Source organism: Cicer arietinum, chromosome 3 (genome assembly GCF_000331145.2).
Source record: "Cicer arietinum cultivar CDC Frontier isolate Library 1 chromosome 3, Cicar.CDCFrontier_v2.0, whole genome shotgun sequence".
NCBI classification, from domain to species: Eukaryota; Viridiplantae; Streptophyta; class Magnoliopsida; order Fabales; family Fabaceae; genus Cicer; species Cicer arietinum.
Window position 1 is genome coordinate 67633034 of NC_021162.2, and position 17711 is coordinate 67650744.

Consider the following 17711-nt stretch of genomic DNA (forward strand, 5'->3'; position numbering starts at 1 on the left):
ACGCTCTTGCTCTTCTTCGCCGAACCTTTAGCCTTAATTTCAAAAAATCATCGATTATTTCGTGTTTTGAGAACTTAATTCTACTGAAAAAACAGAAACCCTAATTTCTCATAATTCTTTCAATTGGGGGATACTGTAAGTCGTTACCTTCTTCTCTGGCTCCTTTCTCTTCGCGGTTCTCTGATTCTTGTTCTCAACAGCTGGATCCGAAACGCACTCTTGCGTCGAGCAAGGGTTCGAATCGGTCTCTTGAGGCTCGTTCTTCACACTTTCCAAATTCGCTCCAGACCCTACCGAAAAAAGCCGCGCCTCTCCCAGCGAATTCTCACCGGCAAACACGGAGAATTTCGCGGCGCGTTCAATCAACGCGGCGTTGGTAGGAAAGGTCAAAGTCAAATTTCCGTTGGAAGAGTTCGGAAGATAGGGTTTCTGATTCACGCCGACGTGGCAGCAAGGCAGTCTCCGGGAGGCGGTTCCGTCGCAATCCGGCAAGTGAAGGAGCTCAACGGCTTGCGTCGGCGGTAGCTCAAGCAGCGCGGTGAATGAGCTTGCGTTTTCCGGCGCGGGAGCCGGCACCATGATTCCTTGGATTTCTTCGTCAAATTGAACAGAATCGAGTACAGTGCCGTCATGAATGGATCCATGCAATCCTACTGTAGCTTGTTCCATTGAGGAAAGAAAATAAAATGAAATGAAATATCCAATTTAACCTAACAGACCTAAAATAGTAAAAATTTCTTCAATTTGACGAGTATTCAAACTGTGACAGTGTTGAAAAGAATGTTTAAGTTAATGGATGGAAAATGTGGAGGGAATGAATTTTGTTGGGAGTGTGTGATTATAAAAAAAGCAGTGAGAGTGTTTTAATGGCGGTCAATCTGTTACTGTTACTGTTTCTGTTTCTCTCTCTTGTTCTGTGTTTTTGTCTCTGAGATTGCTTCTCAGCCATTTGAAGTACTGAGAAAGCAACGTTACTACGTCTACGGTTACTCTACTACTGTGTTGCATTATACGGGTACGGTTCCATACAGTTTCCTTGTGAGACAGTAAAAAGAAAATCAGGGACCACCACCTATACTTGGGTCCACTTTGATCTAGGAATATCATTTTCTAGTTTTTTAAGTTTTGCTATTATATTTATATTTTTCTGAAAATTTTGATTTCGGTTGTTGAAGTAGTATCTTCGATATCCATTATCCACCGTTGTTTCGTCCTTGTTAGGATTACGGAGATTCCATGTAAGGAATTGTGTTGCATTTGTGCTGTTGTGTGGATGAAAAGAATCCCGTTGGAGTATTCCCTGTCATCATTTTATGTGAATTTTGTTGCTTTTCACGAATTGTTGATATGAGTTAATAATTGGTAAATCTCTGTAATCTAATCTATCTACGCTTTTCTTCATGAAGCTAAGATAATTTCATACGTGATCAGAAGCGTGATTGACTTTATAAAGAAGTTTTGCTATGTTTAGTTCCTTGAAAAGCCTTTCTAATTCATTCATTAGCTCATTATGGAATCTTGGTCTTTCAATTATTTATTAGTTCTATTTAGACATATGGCCAAGTGTTTGGACGGGGGGATAGGGTTTATGCTAATAACTAGTGTCTAATCCAAAAGTTTAATTTTATCTTCTTTTTTTTGAAAAATAAATTCAATTATGAAATTAAACTAACTAGACAAATATTCCTTACATCATCGACAATAATAATGCTTAATTCAAAAAAAAATTAATTAAGTTTAATTTTGTCTTTAATTTAGAGACACAAATAAAAAATAATAACAATCATATATTCTTTTGTAAAAAAAAGTTTTACACTAACATTTAATATTATATATATATATATATATATATATTGTCATAGTATATTGTTAATTTTAAGATGTAGTTATAAAAGTAGAATGAGACAGTAAAATAAATTGATTTTTATAGAGTAATTGTACATACTCCTAATAGTTCATTTTATTCAATGTTGATTTTGAGATGGGGTGAATATCATCATTCGCAACTTTTGTTTTGGTGACTGGTAGTCGGATTAGTGAATTTCCTTTTGGTTGGGGTTTCAGTCAAGGATAACATATGCTCTCATTTCTATTTTTGTTAGCTACATAATGTTTAAATTCATTTTTTGCATCAATTAGAGTGAACTTTTTAGAGACTGTCAGGTTGAATATGATGTTGAACCTACAATATCACATTTGCAATTTGCTAATGACACACTAATTTTTTATGATAAAATTTAATCTCATTTTATTTGATACGATGTCGAGGCTGAAAGTAAATTTCTATAAAAGTTTGTTGGTGTGAGTGAATATTATGATTTGATGAAGTAATTGTTGTGCTTAATTGTAAAGTGGGTTACATATCGTTTAGATATTTAGGTCTTTTTATTGGAGAAAATTGACATACATATTTATTTTGAAATCAACTGAATGATAAAATAAGAATTTTACTTTCCAGTTAAGATTATTGTAATCTCTCGATGGGTGGTTGTCATGTCCTCCTCAAAGTTGTCTTGTCTGCATCACCGATTTATATTATTTTCTTATTCAAGTCTTCGCCAGGTAATATTTCTCGAATTGAATCTTTTTTAAAGTTATTTATGTATAGGGTAGTGAGAAAGCCCGTAAAATTTATTGGGTGACGTGGGAAAATGGGTGTCTCGCGTGTGAAAAATGAGGGTAGAGGTGGGTAGATCGAGGGATTTTCATTTTGCTTTACTAAAAAAATGGGGGTGTCGTTTGAAAATGGATCATAACAGACATTAGTTTAAAATGTTGTTTAATAAATATTATTTGGAGAGGCCTAATGTTGTTTAAAGGATCAATAGGAATTCTAGTTAGTGGAAAGATTTAGTGTGAGGAGGTTGAATTGGTTTTATACCAAACTGGCTAGAATGGTGGATAATGGTTGCGATATATCTTTTTGGCATGACCATTGATTGGAGCGAAAAGCATTGTGTGATAGATATAGCTGATTATTTAGTCTAGTGGTTGACCAATTTTTGTTGGTGGCAAAAGTATTTAGGTTTGTGTGGGGAGCTAAAGGGGATGTTTAGAAGTAGTAACAGCCCGACCTTTACTGTTATCGGTACTGTTAATCACAATTTTCTCGCGTCCCCCCTCCCTTTCCTCTCCATAAGAAATATCGAGTTTTTGCCTTCTTGAGAATCGAACTCGATACCTAAGGGATAAATACTACCGTCAATTTAATCTCACGGAAGACAAAAACTCGCAATTCAAACGAGACGTTTGGAATGAAAAGATGGTTTTGGACTCTATTTGGTTGTTGGAAACAATTGTTGTGCAATAAAATTTGATAAATTTGTGAATGTGGCAACACGATCATGAAGATGTTATAACTCATTTTTTTCTATTATTTAAATAAGTGGTTTCTACATATATTAAATTTTTCTGTTTGTTTTTTGTTTGTGATATTATTATTTAAGTGTGACATTATTTTGTTTGTCGGCTTGGTGCAACCTTATTTGTTTTCTCGTCTCGTTGTTGTGTTCGTTAGGTTCAGAATGACATAATTAACTTTGATCAATTATAGACAATTATCAGTTTTAGCTTTGTCAGCACCGTAAATCCGAATACATAAATATTTCAAACACTTTAAGTTTATCATATTTATAGATATTTTATTGTCTTATGCTATTAATATGTATGTTGTAAGTTTGCTTAATATTAATTATTTTTTATTTTAGCAATTTTAAATTTGTATTATTCTCGACTTTATTTAGATACTCTCTTCATATTAAAATACAAACAAAAAAATACTTAAAAAACTAATATATCTTATTAAAATATATAATTATTCTTCATAATTTAAATAGTTTATTTCATTTTATTATATGGGCTGGGTAATTTTTTTAAACAAACATTCAATTAGATCTCACTATTTAAATATATACAATATATGCTTTGAGTAAAAAAATATAGCATATTTATAATATTATTATTTAAAAATACCTACACAAATATTTAAATGATGGGATCTATATTCTTTTTTTATAAAAATATGATGGGATCTAATAAGATGTGTATGTGTAAAAGTATTTCATCTATTCATTAAGTGTATTCAATTTTTTTTTTTTTTTTCTGTTTAAACAATATTAATTGTCTATTATAGAAAACAATATCAAGTGTTTTCTAATGTAAGATGCACCAAGTCACTAACAAAAATTCATTATTATTATTATTATTATTATTATTATTATTATTATTATTATTATTATTATTATTATTATTATTATATTAATAATAATAATAATGGGTACAATATTAAAAATAACATTTATTACTCACGTTCTCTAATTACTTAAAGTCTTAAATAGTACCTTTTTTTGTTGTTTTTTTGTTTTTTTTAATTTAATAATTGCTCCCTGTGTATTCCTATAAGCAGTGAGGCAACACTACGGAAATCCAAACCATAAAAGTATATGTTAAACATTTTTTCAGTCTCTTCTCTTGCAAGCTATAAAATTTGTAGTACTTCCTAAGGACAATGTGTAGTTCATTCTATAGGTTTTGTTATTAATGTCAAAAAAGAAAGTTGAGGGCCACCAAGTAATGCATAAGAGGTAAGTTTGAGGGTCTGACCAGACTTAATTTTAATTTTGATGGTAGGCTCATATATAACTCTGTAACCAGCTGGTTTAAGCTATTAGCAATAATGAACCAATGAATGTTGAATTTTGTGGCTCTAGACACTATAAGGTATACGTAGCTCAATGCCATTCATACATAACAAATTGCTCAATCAATCGGTTATACTATGTGGTCCAAAGCCTTCAGAAATCGAACATGACTGTTTTTATTATAAGAGTTAGTATTGATTGTTGAATACTAATTATCACTAGCAAGTAGGAATTGGTTGTTTTAAAATCAAATTCATGTGGTTTGAGTGATAAGTTTTCCAATCAGTTAAACTTAGATATGTGGTTAGTAATTCCATCTCTGATTTTTGTGTATTAAAACTTGTCATTTTGAAGATGCAAATGTAATGTTGTAATTGGTGGAATTAGTTTCTACAATTGCACACTATTTTCTATAAATTTTGTGATGGTTTAGGTTTTCATACATAAATTAGAGAATTGTTTAATATTATATATACACTAAAATATCATGTTTTATCGTCAGGTATTTTACAGATCGATCATATTTTTTTAAAAAAGGTAAAATACTCTACTATTAACAATCTCACAAAAATAAATAATCTTAATTTTATCAAAAGATGAAGTTGAAAAACATAACAATTATATTTTGAATTCTTAAAAAACCAATAATTTCAGGCTAAAAATAAAATCTTAATACAACTTAAAATGTAAAATAGACGGTGTAATAGTTTTACACCTCTTATATATATATATATATATATATATATATTAATTTCGACTTTAAATAAAAATAAAATTTGATCAAAGAATGTCAATATATTTGGTGTAATTTTTTTATCAAATACTAGTACATCAATTTTCTTTAATTCACTTTAGCTTATATTTAAGATCGAAGAAAGTATCTTCTAGACGTTTTCTCGAGTTTCTTATTTTTCATTCTTAAATCTTTCTTCTACATTTATTTTATTTATCTCTCATTTTTAATAGAAGTTGAATATTTCAATGAATTCTCGTATCACATGAGAGGACTCAATTCCCTCAAACTAGTATGAAATTATACTCTTCAACTATTTATCAACACTTCAATATAACACTATACCTCATTTCAAATATGTGCATTTTAAACCAAATTTTGCAAAAAAGAAAAAGAAATATGGTGTCTAAACCAAGTGATACTAGACTAGAGAAAGAGATCTGTTTGTTCCTCGATGGGTGCGTGAAATGTAAACGAGGTTTGGTAGATTATCATACTCATGAGCTGGTTTTGGTTAGGTAGTAAACAGACATGTACTGACAACTTCAATTGGGCCTGTTTTGTGGTAGGGCAAAGCCAAGCCCATGGAACTCATTATATATAATATAATCTGCTTAAATATTATTCTCTATAAATACTATTTAATTTTGATTCTCATAAATTAAATAATTGAGTTCAAATGAATCGTTCTGGATACTCAAGTTCAAATTCTAAATAAAATAATTTTTTATTTAATTTTACTTATCTTTAAGTTGAATTCTAAATTACTAAAGTCTCATTTTCTTGAAAATGGATGGTTAAAAAAATATTATCATAGATAATTAGTTTGTATTCAATATAAAATATAAAACTTATGTGTTTTTAATCTTGACAAACTGAATGACCTGATTTTTTTAATAGATTTTATAAGGATTAAAAAAGAATAAATTATTATAGATATCAAAAATCAAATTTACCAATTTTACAACAGAAAATATTTTTTAACCATTTTAATGTTAGCTAGCAGAAGTCCTTATCCTCATTGTAGACCCCGGAATTTTGTGCTTCAGCTCTGTCAATGATTAATCTATGAAAAGCAATGGTTATTTTATTTGGCCTCATGGGAAGAGAGAGAAAGAGAGGGGCTTGACACATTGACATTTACATTTACATTTGTACTTCTTGTTGTGGTTGGAATCAATAGTGAAATGACTATTAGAAGGGTACCTCTATTTATGAAATTTCCAACTGTGTAAAGCGACGCATTGATACTAAGGGTATCCTCCGTTTCCACTTTTATTCACAACTCCAAAATATCTTATGATAAGTTTGGTTGTATTATCTTGTTTAATTAAATCAAACTTCAATTTAATCCAATTTCTAAATTTTGTTTTGGTGTTTCATCTTGCATATGCTGACAATTTGGTCATCTCAATTATGTGGCTCTCACAACACATATCATCATATTTTGTGTATAACTTATAATTACTGATAATTGCATATAATGTGAATCCTAATTTTAAATTTTATGATAAAAAATATTGCAGTTAATATACAGTTAGAAACATAGATATAATTTGTTGAACTTTATTATCAAACACTGTTTTTTCTTTATCATTTTTCGTATTTTTTTTCCTTAATTGGGTGGTTAACCTAACTCTAGATGCAATAAAGCAACTTGATTTTATGTTTTATTCATCTGTGCTCTCGTGTTTTTAAGAAAGTTCTCATAAACAAGATACTTTATAATATTAGTGGGGAAGAAATTGAAAACAAATATACTATTTCATAGAGGAAAAATAATTTGGGTTCGGTTAAAAGGCATTACCCATCTCATACCAAACCAAATGGAGCACAGTACATCTATTTATACTTTCTTTTTTAAGAAATTGTTGGAAAATTTGATCCTTCTTAAAGAGTGTTTTTGCGTCGGTCCCCTCCCTTTTCTCTTTTTAAAATATCACTTCAATTTCAAACTTTATTGATTAATAATTTTATAAATTAATTTCAGTTCCTATTTTAAATTGACACTTATAAAACTAGCATAGGAGAAGAATCAAATAAACTAACAAATGTGTTAGACAAACATTTGTCATCAATTATATATGTACACGCTTATTTTTTTTTACATTTATTTAACACTATATTTTATTTTTCTATCGCATCACACCTCTCTTTATATTTATTTTTTTATTAAATGATTAATGAAGTAGGTTGTGTTCTTATATTATTTTCCTTAATCTAATAGATGACATGGCTTATATGTTATTTCCGTAAATTTTTTAATTTAATGATTGCACAAGTTTTCTCATATCACACCTATAGAGAATAAAAGAAGCCACCATTAAATTTTCCAACTATATTTTGATTTAGTGGGATCAAGTCCAAAAGGGCATAAGATTGTACATAGCATTCTATTTCTATTTGAGAGAAAAATGAAAATTTTATGGCGAGGAGATTTGTAACTATCGTAGATAATTTCATAATAAGATATATTGTTGGAGTATTTGTAATAAGTGGATCGAGTTTAGTATATTTTATTATTATATTTTGTAACTTCTATAATTTTACCTTATACACATTTTAGGATGTAAAAAAATTGGACATAATTGTTATTTTAAACATAGGTTAATTAAGCTAAAAATTGATTCACATTGTTAAATCAAAAGTTACAATAAATCAACTGATGTTAATCGAGATGCCTTAGTGCGACCCCTTTTCTTCATATCTTATATCAAATATAGATAGCAAGACAATTAAAAAATAACTAGGTAAAGTTAGACAAATAAGACTATACTCAAAAAAAGACAAAAACAAAAAACACTAAATATTCATCATACTTATCTTCTTATTGGTCTAAACTATAGAACAACTATATTTTCTCCTTTTTTCTTGGAGCACTTAAAATTTAAGAATATTGAATTATGAAATCATCGCTTCACACGGTATTTTTTAAAAATTATCCAAATTAAAGCTTTAATCATGGGATACTCTCTAGAGTGAATTTACATTAAAGCCCTAAAGATTTAATTAGCAGTGAATATTTATCCGCCTTCGTATTTATTTTCTTGCTTCTAAATATACTTCTTAAATTAATATTCGAGAGTATATTTTATACCATCAAAAACTAAAATCTGATTAAAAAAAAAATAGGAGTTAAATAGATATTCACTTTAATTGTCAAACATAAATGGCTAGTCCAACGTGAACATAACTTCTAGGATATTGTAGTAACCCAAAATAAGATGCTGGACCCATAAGAAATGAAAGAAAAAAAAAATCATATTAACAATTGTTTCAAAAGCACTTGTTAAGAAAAAAAAAAACTTATGAAAAGAAAATCTCAATTTATATATTTTAGAATATCAAATAAACGATCTTCAAAATTGTCCTAACATTAAAAAAAAAAAAAAAAAAAAACACGAAAATGACTTAACATTTTACTTAATGTCATATCATGGACCAATTGTGTAGTGTAGGGTCAACACATTAAGTGGCTAAAAACTTCCCATCAGAAGGTATCAACTGGGCCATAGGTGTAAAAGGGGGTGGGAATAGGAAAATGGGCATTCATGGTTCCTTTCAAATGGACCCAAGGTGTCTCGCGTAATTGTAGAGATTATTAATTCTCAAGGGAATTGATAATTATTTAAGGATTAATTTCGCCAAACATATATTTTCTGCGATGAAATATAAATGAAAGTATAATTAAAAAGTTAATTTAAATACGTCAATCTTTCAACTATTATTTTTGTTTATATTTCACGTAAGAATGAGTATATTTTTTATACGTATTGGCTAGATATATTGGAATCTTCGTCTAAATAGTTAAATGACGACAGTATCTACCGCTTGTATCACGTATGTAGTTATCTACGGTGTGTTTAAATTGTGAGAGAAAGTTGAGAGGATAAAAGGAAAAGTTGCTGAAAGAAAAGGATACTGTTTGGAAGCTGCCAACAGGATGTTGGGTATGGCTGGCAAGATGCTTATTTTCTTCTAGTCATTTTCATGGATCACTCAAGTTACTCAGCCACCACTACTACTTCCTCTCGTTTTTACTTTGGGGCCCAAATATATCTTTCCATTAAAGCGAGTTTATATTTGTCCCTGGAGCATCTTCCCACATTCGATAAGTGAATAAAATTTATCGTGAATTTTGGTGGGAAAAGCTTCCAAGAAGATAATTTTTCTTAAAGGAATGTTTTTCTTTCTTTCTAGGTATGCATTTAAACGATACACCTTACAAAAACCTATTAGTATATTTGAAAGTCAATGTTGTGTCCTTAAATAGACTCTATAATTTAATCTAATCAATAGCTCTTGCTTGTTCTTAACGTAGTTACTTCATTAGTCTCATTATTAGTGCACTTTAAGATAATACACACTTTTAAAAAAAAAATACTTATATTAATTTCTACTTACTTCGTTGATTCTTGAATATAACAAAAAAAGTATTCATATTTAATATTATCAAATATAAAAACTTATTTTCATAAATTTTTCAAAATAACTTATAAAAATAATGTATAGTTTATAACAACAACTTAAATTTATTTCCTTTTGTTATAAAAATAACTTATATATAAACACCTAAATGATAAATTGGAGGTATTTTAAAAAAGGGTGGGTGCAAAAAGCAACTCCCACCAGTGTTCGAGTGTTTGGACTCGGCTGTAGCAAGTTTAATTCAGGTCCAAAAACAAGTAGCATTAGGCATTAGCCCCATATTCGAGAGTATATTTTATACCATCAAAAACTAAAATCTGATTAAAAAAAAATAGGGGTTAAATAGATATTCACTTTAATTGTCAAACATAAATGGCTAGTCCAACGTGAACATAACTTCTAGGATATTGTAGTAACCCAAAATAAGATGCTGGACCCATAAGAAATGAAAGAAAAAAAAAATCATATTAACAATTGTTTCAAAAGCACTTGTTAAGAAAAAAAAAAACTTATGAAAAGAAAATCTCAATTTATATATTTTAGAATATCAAATAAACGATCTTCAAAATTGTCCTAACATTAAAAAAAAAAAAAAAAAAACACGAAAATGACTTAACATTTTACTTAATGTCATATCATGGACCAATTGTGTAGTGTAGGGTCAACACATTAAGTGGCTAAAAACTTCCCATCAGAAGGTATCAACTGGGCCATAGGTGTAAAAGGGGGTGGGAATAGGAAAATGGGCATTCATGGTTCCTTTCAAATGGACCCAAGGTGTCTCGCGTAATTGTAGAGATTATTAATTCTCAAGGGAATTGATAATTATTTAAGGATTAATTTCGCCAAACATATATTTTCTGCGATGAAATATAAATGAAAGTATAATTAAAAAGTTAATTTAAATACGTCAATCTTTCAACTATTATTTTTGTTTATATTTCACGTAAGAATGAGTATATTTTTTATACGTATTGGCTAGATATATTGGAATCTTCGTCTAAATAGTTAAATGACGACAGTATCTACCGCTTGTATCACGTATGTAGTTATCTACGGTGTGTTTAAATTGTGAGAGAAAGTTGAGAGGATAAAAGGAAAAGTTGCTGAAAGAAAAGGATACTGTTTGGAAGCTGCCAACAGGATGTTGGGTATGGCTGGCAAGATGCTTATTTTCTTCTAGTCATTTTCATGGATCACTCAAGTTACTCAGCCACCACTACTACTTCCTCTCGTTTTTACTTTGGGGCCCAAATATATCTTTCCATTAAAGCGAGTTTATATTTGTCCCTGGAGCATCTTCCCACATTCGATAAGTGAATAAAATTTATCGTGAATTTTGGTGGGAAAAGCTTCCAAGAAGATAATTTTTCTTAAAGGAATGTTTTTCTTTCTTTCTAGGTATGCATTTAAACGATACACCTTACAAAAACCTATTAGTATATTTGAAAGTCAATGTTGTGTCCTTAAATAGACTCTATAATTTAATCTAATCAATAGCTCTTGCTTGTTCTTAACGTAGTTACTTCATTAGTCTCATTATTAGTGCACTTTAAGATAATACACACTTTTAAAAAAAAAATACTTATATTAATTTCTACTTACTTCGTTGATTCTTGAATATAACAAAAAAAGTATTCATATTTAATATTATCAAATATAAAAACTTATTTTCATAAATTTTTCAAAATAACTTATAAAAATAATGTATAGTTTATAACAACAACTTAAATTTATTTCCTTTTGTTATAAAAATAACTTATATATAAACACCTAAATGATAAATTGGAGGTATTTTAAAAAAGGGTGGGTGCAAAAAGCAACTCCCACCAGTGTTCGAGTGTTTGGACTCGGCTGTAGCAAGTTTAATTCAGGTCCAAAAACAAGTAGCATTAGGCATTAGCCCCATGTTGCCTTGAAAATAATACCGTTTCCATTTCTATAACAACACACGTGTTTCTGTTCTCTAATACAACCGCTATGGTACATTGTTTAATTCCTTGGCTCCAAATAAACAAGTAATAGCTCAAGTGCCAACAATTTTCTTCAGAAACTGCTTGATCATGGAGATGAATCCCTATTTCACGGCTTAAATCGCACTTAAAATTCCTCACACAAATTCTAGAACTCTCCTTGTAACCAAAACAACATGCAGAGCTCACACCATATAACTTGGAACTGTTAAGCTTAGAGTCTTGCTAGAAATGGAAGATTAGTTCTTTAAACTGAAAAAAGAAAACAAGCACCGTGATTCGATGGACGTGAAAGCATTGTAATAATACATTTTAGAAGCTCCCCTCTGCAAACTTGCTTTCAACATTCATATAATATCTCAAATCAAATGTCCTTTGCCAATATAATTATTCCATCGTTGTTGCTTATTAGCATAAGTTTAGGACTGTTCATGTTTCAGAATTGGTTCAGGAAGGAAACCAAACCAAACTGAATTTTTCATGATTTGTCTCGAATCAAACTAGTTTTAGGTTTGGTGCACCGAGTTCTGTATTTCCAAACCGAACTGGTAAAACTGTTTTTTTATGCTACATAACAAATTCAATTAGCAAACTACTTTAAGGAAAAATACTTATAGGTGTCAAACAACATTCTCATTTAAGTTAGTGATAGATCTGTCTGTGAGCTGTGATTTGTTACCTTTAAATCTGATAGTACAGAACCAACCATATATCAAATCACAGATTCCTACAGCATATAGGGGAGAAAACTATTGACTTACATATAGATATCCATACTGCACAAGTAGCAGATATGCAAAGGTTCTCCAGGTCATTCATCATCATCCATGTCTAAATAGTAGACCGCGATTAATACAAGCCTGCAAATAAAAAGTTGGTTGAGAAGTTGAAAGTCCCCTTGAGGTAATGATACATACAAAGTCATGAAAAATGTTGATTAAATTCATGATATTACAATATTTCACATATATTCAAAGCAAAACGTCCATTTAATTCTCCCCAGAAATCTACTTCAGGTTCATCCCCATCAAGTATTAACTGCAAATCTGCAACACTGCCTCATGATGACAAATGTGGACAAATTTTTGATGTAGGGAAGAGTTTGGCATAAGAAACATAATAAATCCCATTTTGATCTCTAAATAATGGCAAAATTAGAACACACTATTTGTCCCAGTAATGTATCAAATTAGAGGGTTTTAAATAATGGCTAGTACACACGCGACAGATTACTTGACATCGCAAAGACTAAACTTGGTGTATGAATAAAAGCAATTTACACTATTACAAAGTTTTAGACAAGGAAAGAATGAAGACTTTGAATTGTGATTATAGTTAGATACTCTTAGAATTTGGATAAAGGAAAGAATGAATAAAAGCAATTTACACTATTACAAAGTTTTAGATAAGGAAAGAGGAAACGGAAAGACTGAAGACTTTGAATTGTGATTATAGTTAGATACTCTTAGAATTTGGATTTTAGGCTTAACTCTGCCCCAAAAGCTAGCTCAAGGGTGGTCATATCGCTTGACAACGTGGAATCATAACAGATACAAAAGACTAAGCACTGGCATTTATTTAAACTAATACTTGACTCTTCTAATCCTAATTAAAGTACATAAACAAATCATGAAATATATAGATAAGTGAAAACCAATCCTAAAGATATAGTCCAAAATATTGTAAATTTCTCTAACTTACAACTTAAATCTGATTTGAAATTTTCCATATATTCTAAAACAAGTACTAAACTTAAACCCAACTATAGTTAAACAATCAATGAGGTATAGACCAGTCACTTTCCAAATCACTATGAAGTTGATATCAAGATATACAGATTAAATTTGGTAAAGGTGGATGATACGCTGAATCATTATGGAATAGCAAGGGAAAAAAACATTAACAGTAATTTTCAATTTCATCACTTCAAGCAGTTACTGTCATTCATGAGAACCACTCAAACTCCACTACCAGGCAACTTATTATTTAATCATGGATAGAGTTCCCACGAAGATTACAAGATATGACTTAAACTGTAGTGATTAAAAATCTAGTAACTAATCTTTTAATGTATATTGGGCAAAAGTTATAAATTATCATAGTCCTATAATCTTCAAAAACGTATTTTGGTAAAATTACAAATTGTCGTGATTAAGTTATAAAATATTAAATAATATATACACCAAATAAAATACATTAACAATTTGGTGTATATATTATTTACTATTTTATCAAGAAAATTAATGTATACACCAAATAAAATACATTAATCTTGCACCCAAAAGGAGTTCTACTCACTACTATCAAGAAAGTCTCATTTTCATTCTTTTATAATTAGTATCCGAGAATAGTGTCCCGGGCATCTAACTATTCAAACCTAGAATTATAAAATTTTATGCTTCCAGCAGCATGAATCCTAATCCTTTGCCTACATTGGAAGAAGAAATAGACATGAATTAAGCAGTAAAAATGAAAACCCAAAACACATAAGATAAGCGTATGCTATTTCAAGGGTATGACAAACCTGAAGATGGTTATGATAACCATTGTTAGATAAAAAGCAAGTTTGGCTATCCGAAATTTCTTCTCAGCATTGAGTACCCTAAACACTTCAGTAACATCAAGGAGATGCTGTCGTTTAACATACCTGAATCATTGAAATGGAACAATAATGAACTTACCAGAGAACATACAATTTCATCACCTAAAACATGTAAGTACAAACAACCAAGTCTTATCCCACTAAGTAGGGTCGTCTACATGGATCAGACAACACTATAATGTTCTATCATATAACATTTCTCTACCCAACATTAATTTTAAGGTCTTTCTTAATAGTTTCTTCTAGAGTTTTTTTAGGTCTCCCTTTGCCTCTAGAGGTTCGACTGCCCTCCATTTGATCTATTCGCCTTACTACAAAGGTCTTCTCTCCACATGCTCAAACCATCTAAGCCGAGTTTCTACCATATTTTCTAGGATAGGTGCTACCCCAACTCTCTTCCTAATCTTGTCATTTCTAATCCTGTATTGTTAGTCTTTCCACACATCCAACACAATATTCTCATCTCTTCTACACTAATTTTATCGTCTTGTTGACTTTTAACCGACCACATGCTGCCCCATACAACATTGTCAATCTTAAAAGTGTGCGATAAAATTTCCTCTTTTGTTTGAGCGGTGCTTTTTTATCACATAAAACACTTGAGACACTCATCCATTTTGACCACTCTGCTTGAATTCTATGGTTTACATCTCCTTCTATTTCTTCATCGTTTTGTAAGGAAGTACTTAACAAAATATGTGCTATGTAGTCCGTTTAACTAACTTAACTTTCAATATTTATATTGCCCTAAAATGTATTTGTAGCAAGTATAGATCATCAAAATAGGTATGGTATACTGCATGCACCATAAGTTCATTTTGTTGGCACAAACAAAACCAATATGCGGGATATAAAACAAATCCAAAGCTCAAAAGCACAAACTAGTAGCACCAAATATTTGGTAGAGAATCCTTAGTATAGCCAAACAAAGAGTTTATAGAATTTCATCTTACCTTTGTGCATAAATAATTCAATAGTTTAAAACAACAACAAAACATAAAATAAAATGTATTATCTGCAAGAATGAAGTTTCAATCAAACTATCTAGATCCTATTGGAAATAAAGAGAAGATAAAACAAGTAGATTCAGGAAAAAAACTTGTTAGGTTCAAGTTTACAATTTTAAAAGGTAAATCTTGCACTAGCAACCCATAAGCATTTAGCTCAAGAATCACCAAGTTTCTTTGGAGTTGGGAAACGACTTAAACTGAACCATTTTGAGATGTTTATCTACACTTTTAGCCACCCTCCCCTTTTCTCGCCACAGGCTTAGAGCTAATTTGGATATAATACACGAACCTCACAATCACAAATGAGTATTTAAAACATTAGCTTCTACTCAAATATAAGCAAAAGTAAGTCATCAAAAGTTACTCTTGCTTATATTTGAGACTGGAGCAAATACCTCTCAATATTTTCAGTCATCAAACATCTCAATAAACACCTAAGTGCTGAAGTTATACTATATTTTCGACTTATTTTAACCAACTTGACCAAAGTCATCAATCTTCTTTACTTAACTTCACTTTAACAAATATATTTAAAAGGGAGAAGAAGCAATGCAGAAATAAACATTATATAATCAATGCAGTGAGTATAATTTGAGCAACACAGTACATAGTTAAGTTTGTGTTAAAAATTGTACTTACAGCATTACATGATAGGAAGCAAGAGGAAGCATGAAAAAAAACATGAACCAGTGACCCGTGAAGAGGAAGAGAGCGCATAATAATCCTTGACCAATAAATTCAGGAACCACAAAGTAATTGATCCGAGATGAAGCGTCATATGGGTTTAGATAGTCCCCTTCTAAGTCAGATAACATCAAAACCTTCAAAACCCCAAAAAGGAAAAAGGAATTTTAGATTGAAGTTAAATTGAATATCAGTATGATTAAAAAAATTCCTCTCATTCTATTAAATAATAATGAAATATAAAAAATTGCCTGGTAGAAAGCTGAGGCTAAAAGGGCAACATTGAAAGGGAAAGAAATGAAGAGCCAAAAGAACAAATCGAAAGCCATTAATTAGTGAGAAGTAGATATAGGGATAAAAAAGAAGAGAGTAGTTAAGCGTGGTGAAGCGGAAGGTGGGAATTGGAAAAGTTTGGGAAAATTGACGGATCATTGAGTTGTTTGGACTTTGGAGATGGGCGAGTTCGGGTTGGTGAATGATATCCACCACCGTCCACCAGCATGTGTTTGAGTTAATTACAAATATAATAATAATAATAATAATAATATAATCAAGACCTAAACATACAATTGTCTTCCTTTATTTAAGCGGAGGATTAAAAATGTTTTATTTTAGGGTTTTTTATTGGTAAATGGAGTAAAAGTTATTTCTTTTATAGTACTTGTAAATTTAATTATTTTACTGATTTTTATTGGTAGTTGAGTAAATTACGATCTTTTAATCACATTTATCATACTTATAACGGTTTTTTGAAAATGACAAAATACAGTTTATTCGAAACTGACTACTAATAACAGATTACGAAAACACAGATTATGCTGAAAAGAGTCTAAGATAATTACAAAATATTCTATTCCATAAAAATTTCCTACCAAAATGGTGGAGGAAACACACCATTCAGGTGTCCTTGTTCTCATGTAATTGCAACGGGCACATTGAAATAGATCTTATTTTGTACTGATGCGACTTTTATGTTTTTAAAAAATCAAATTTATCCGACTAAGGAAAAAAGCTATCCGCGTGAATTATAAATTCAATCCCCTTGAAAAAAGAATCTTTGGGCTCCTTACTTACGACCAGTTTTTTGCTCCGACGCTGCATTACTATGTTGCTACAGAGTTACACAAAAATAACGTAAACATTAAAAGTGTTGATATAACCAAAACTGAAATTACAGTATACTATTTTTGCAGTACGTACCCCAAAATGTAAAAATGTGGTAATTTCAGTAATTCGAAAGTTTCAAAGGTGTCAATTCAATAAATATAATACAAGCAAGCTGTATAATGAGTTTAAGACTTGCAGGATTTTGAAATGAAATAATCTGTCCTTTTTAAAAAAGATTTTGTTCTTCTAAAATAAAAAAGTGATTAAATAAGTGAATCAATTGTTGATAGAATAGCGCTGAAGACACTTTTACTTTTATTTCACCAAATAAAAGAGAATGTTGAAAAGAAAATTTTACTAACATTACTCATGATTAATTATATATATGTATAAAATAACAATCATTCATTTGATAAACAATGTTAAAATTACTCAATATAGTATTTAAATTAAAAAAAATTATTCACTTTAAATGAGCTAAATATTTTTTAAAAAGACTATTGTTTCTCCTTCAAAGGACTTCTACTATATATA

General features: G+C 30.1%; 2 protein-coding genes across 7 annotated transcripts in view; both read right to left on the reverse strand.

Moving 5' to 3' along the window:
- The window catches only part of LOC101495752 (transcription factor bHLH48), a 9354-nt gene extending 8045 nt beyond the window's left edge, over positions 1 to 1309 (reverse strand). The window contains exons 1-2 of the mRNA XM_073366566.1: positions 148 to 1309; positions 1 to 32 (exon numbers count right to left, since the gene is read on the reverse strand). Coding sequence (XP_073222667.1) covers positions 1 to 32; positions 148 to 669 — 554 coding nt within the window. The 5' untranslated portion in view covers positions 670 to 1309. The remainder of the gene's footprint in view (positions 33 to 147) is intronic.
- Positions 1310 to 11711: 10402 nt separating this feature from the next.
- Positions 11712 to 16589, reverse strand: LOC101496074 (protein cornichon homolog 1). Of its 6 annotated transcripts, none has more exons than XR_012162512.1 (6): positions 16322 to 16589; positions 16026 to 16207; positions 14299 to 14421; positions 14152 to 14202; positions 12536 to 12634; positions 11712 to 12026 (listed from the first exon to the last, which is right to left on the reverse strand). XR_012162512.1 is itself a non-coding variant. In XM_073366793.1 (5 exons), the coding sequence occupies exons 1-5, from the start codon at positions 16397 to 16399 to the stop codon at positions 12586 to 12588; spliced, it is 483 nt and encodes a 160-aa protein (XP_073222894.1). In that variant the 5' UTR covers positions 16400 to 16589; the 3' UTR covers positions 12127 to 12585. The 6 variants fall into 6 exon arrangements, 2 of the variants coding, with proteins under 2 accessions (XP_073222894.1, XP_027188888.1); XR_012162514.1 differs by having other exon boundaries at positions 14073 to 14202; XR_003472046.2 differs by lacking the exon at positions 14152 to 14202 and having other exon boundaries at positions 16322 to 16586.
- Positions 16590 to 17711: the final 1122 nt, after the last annotated feature.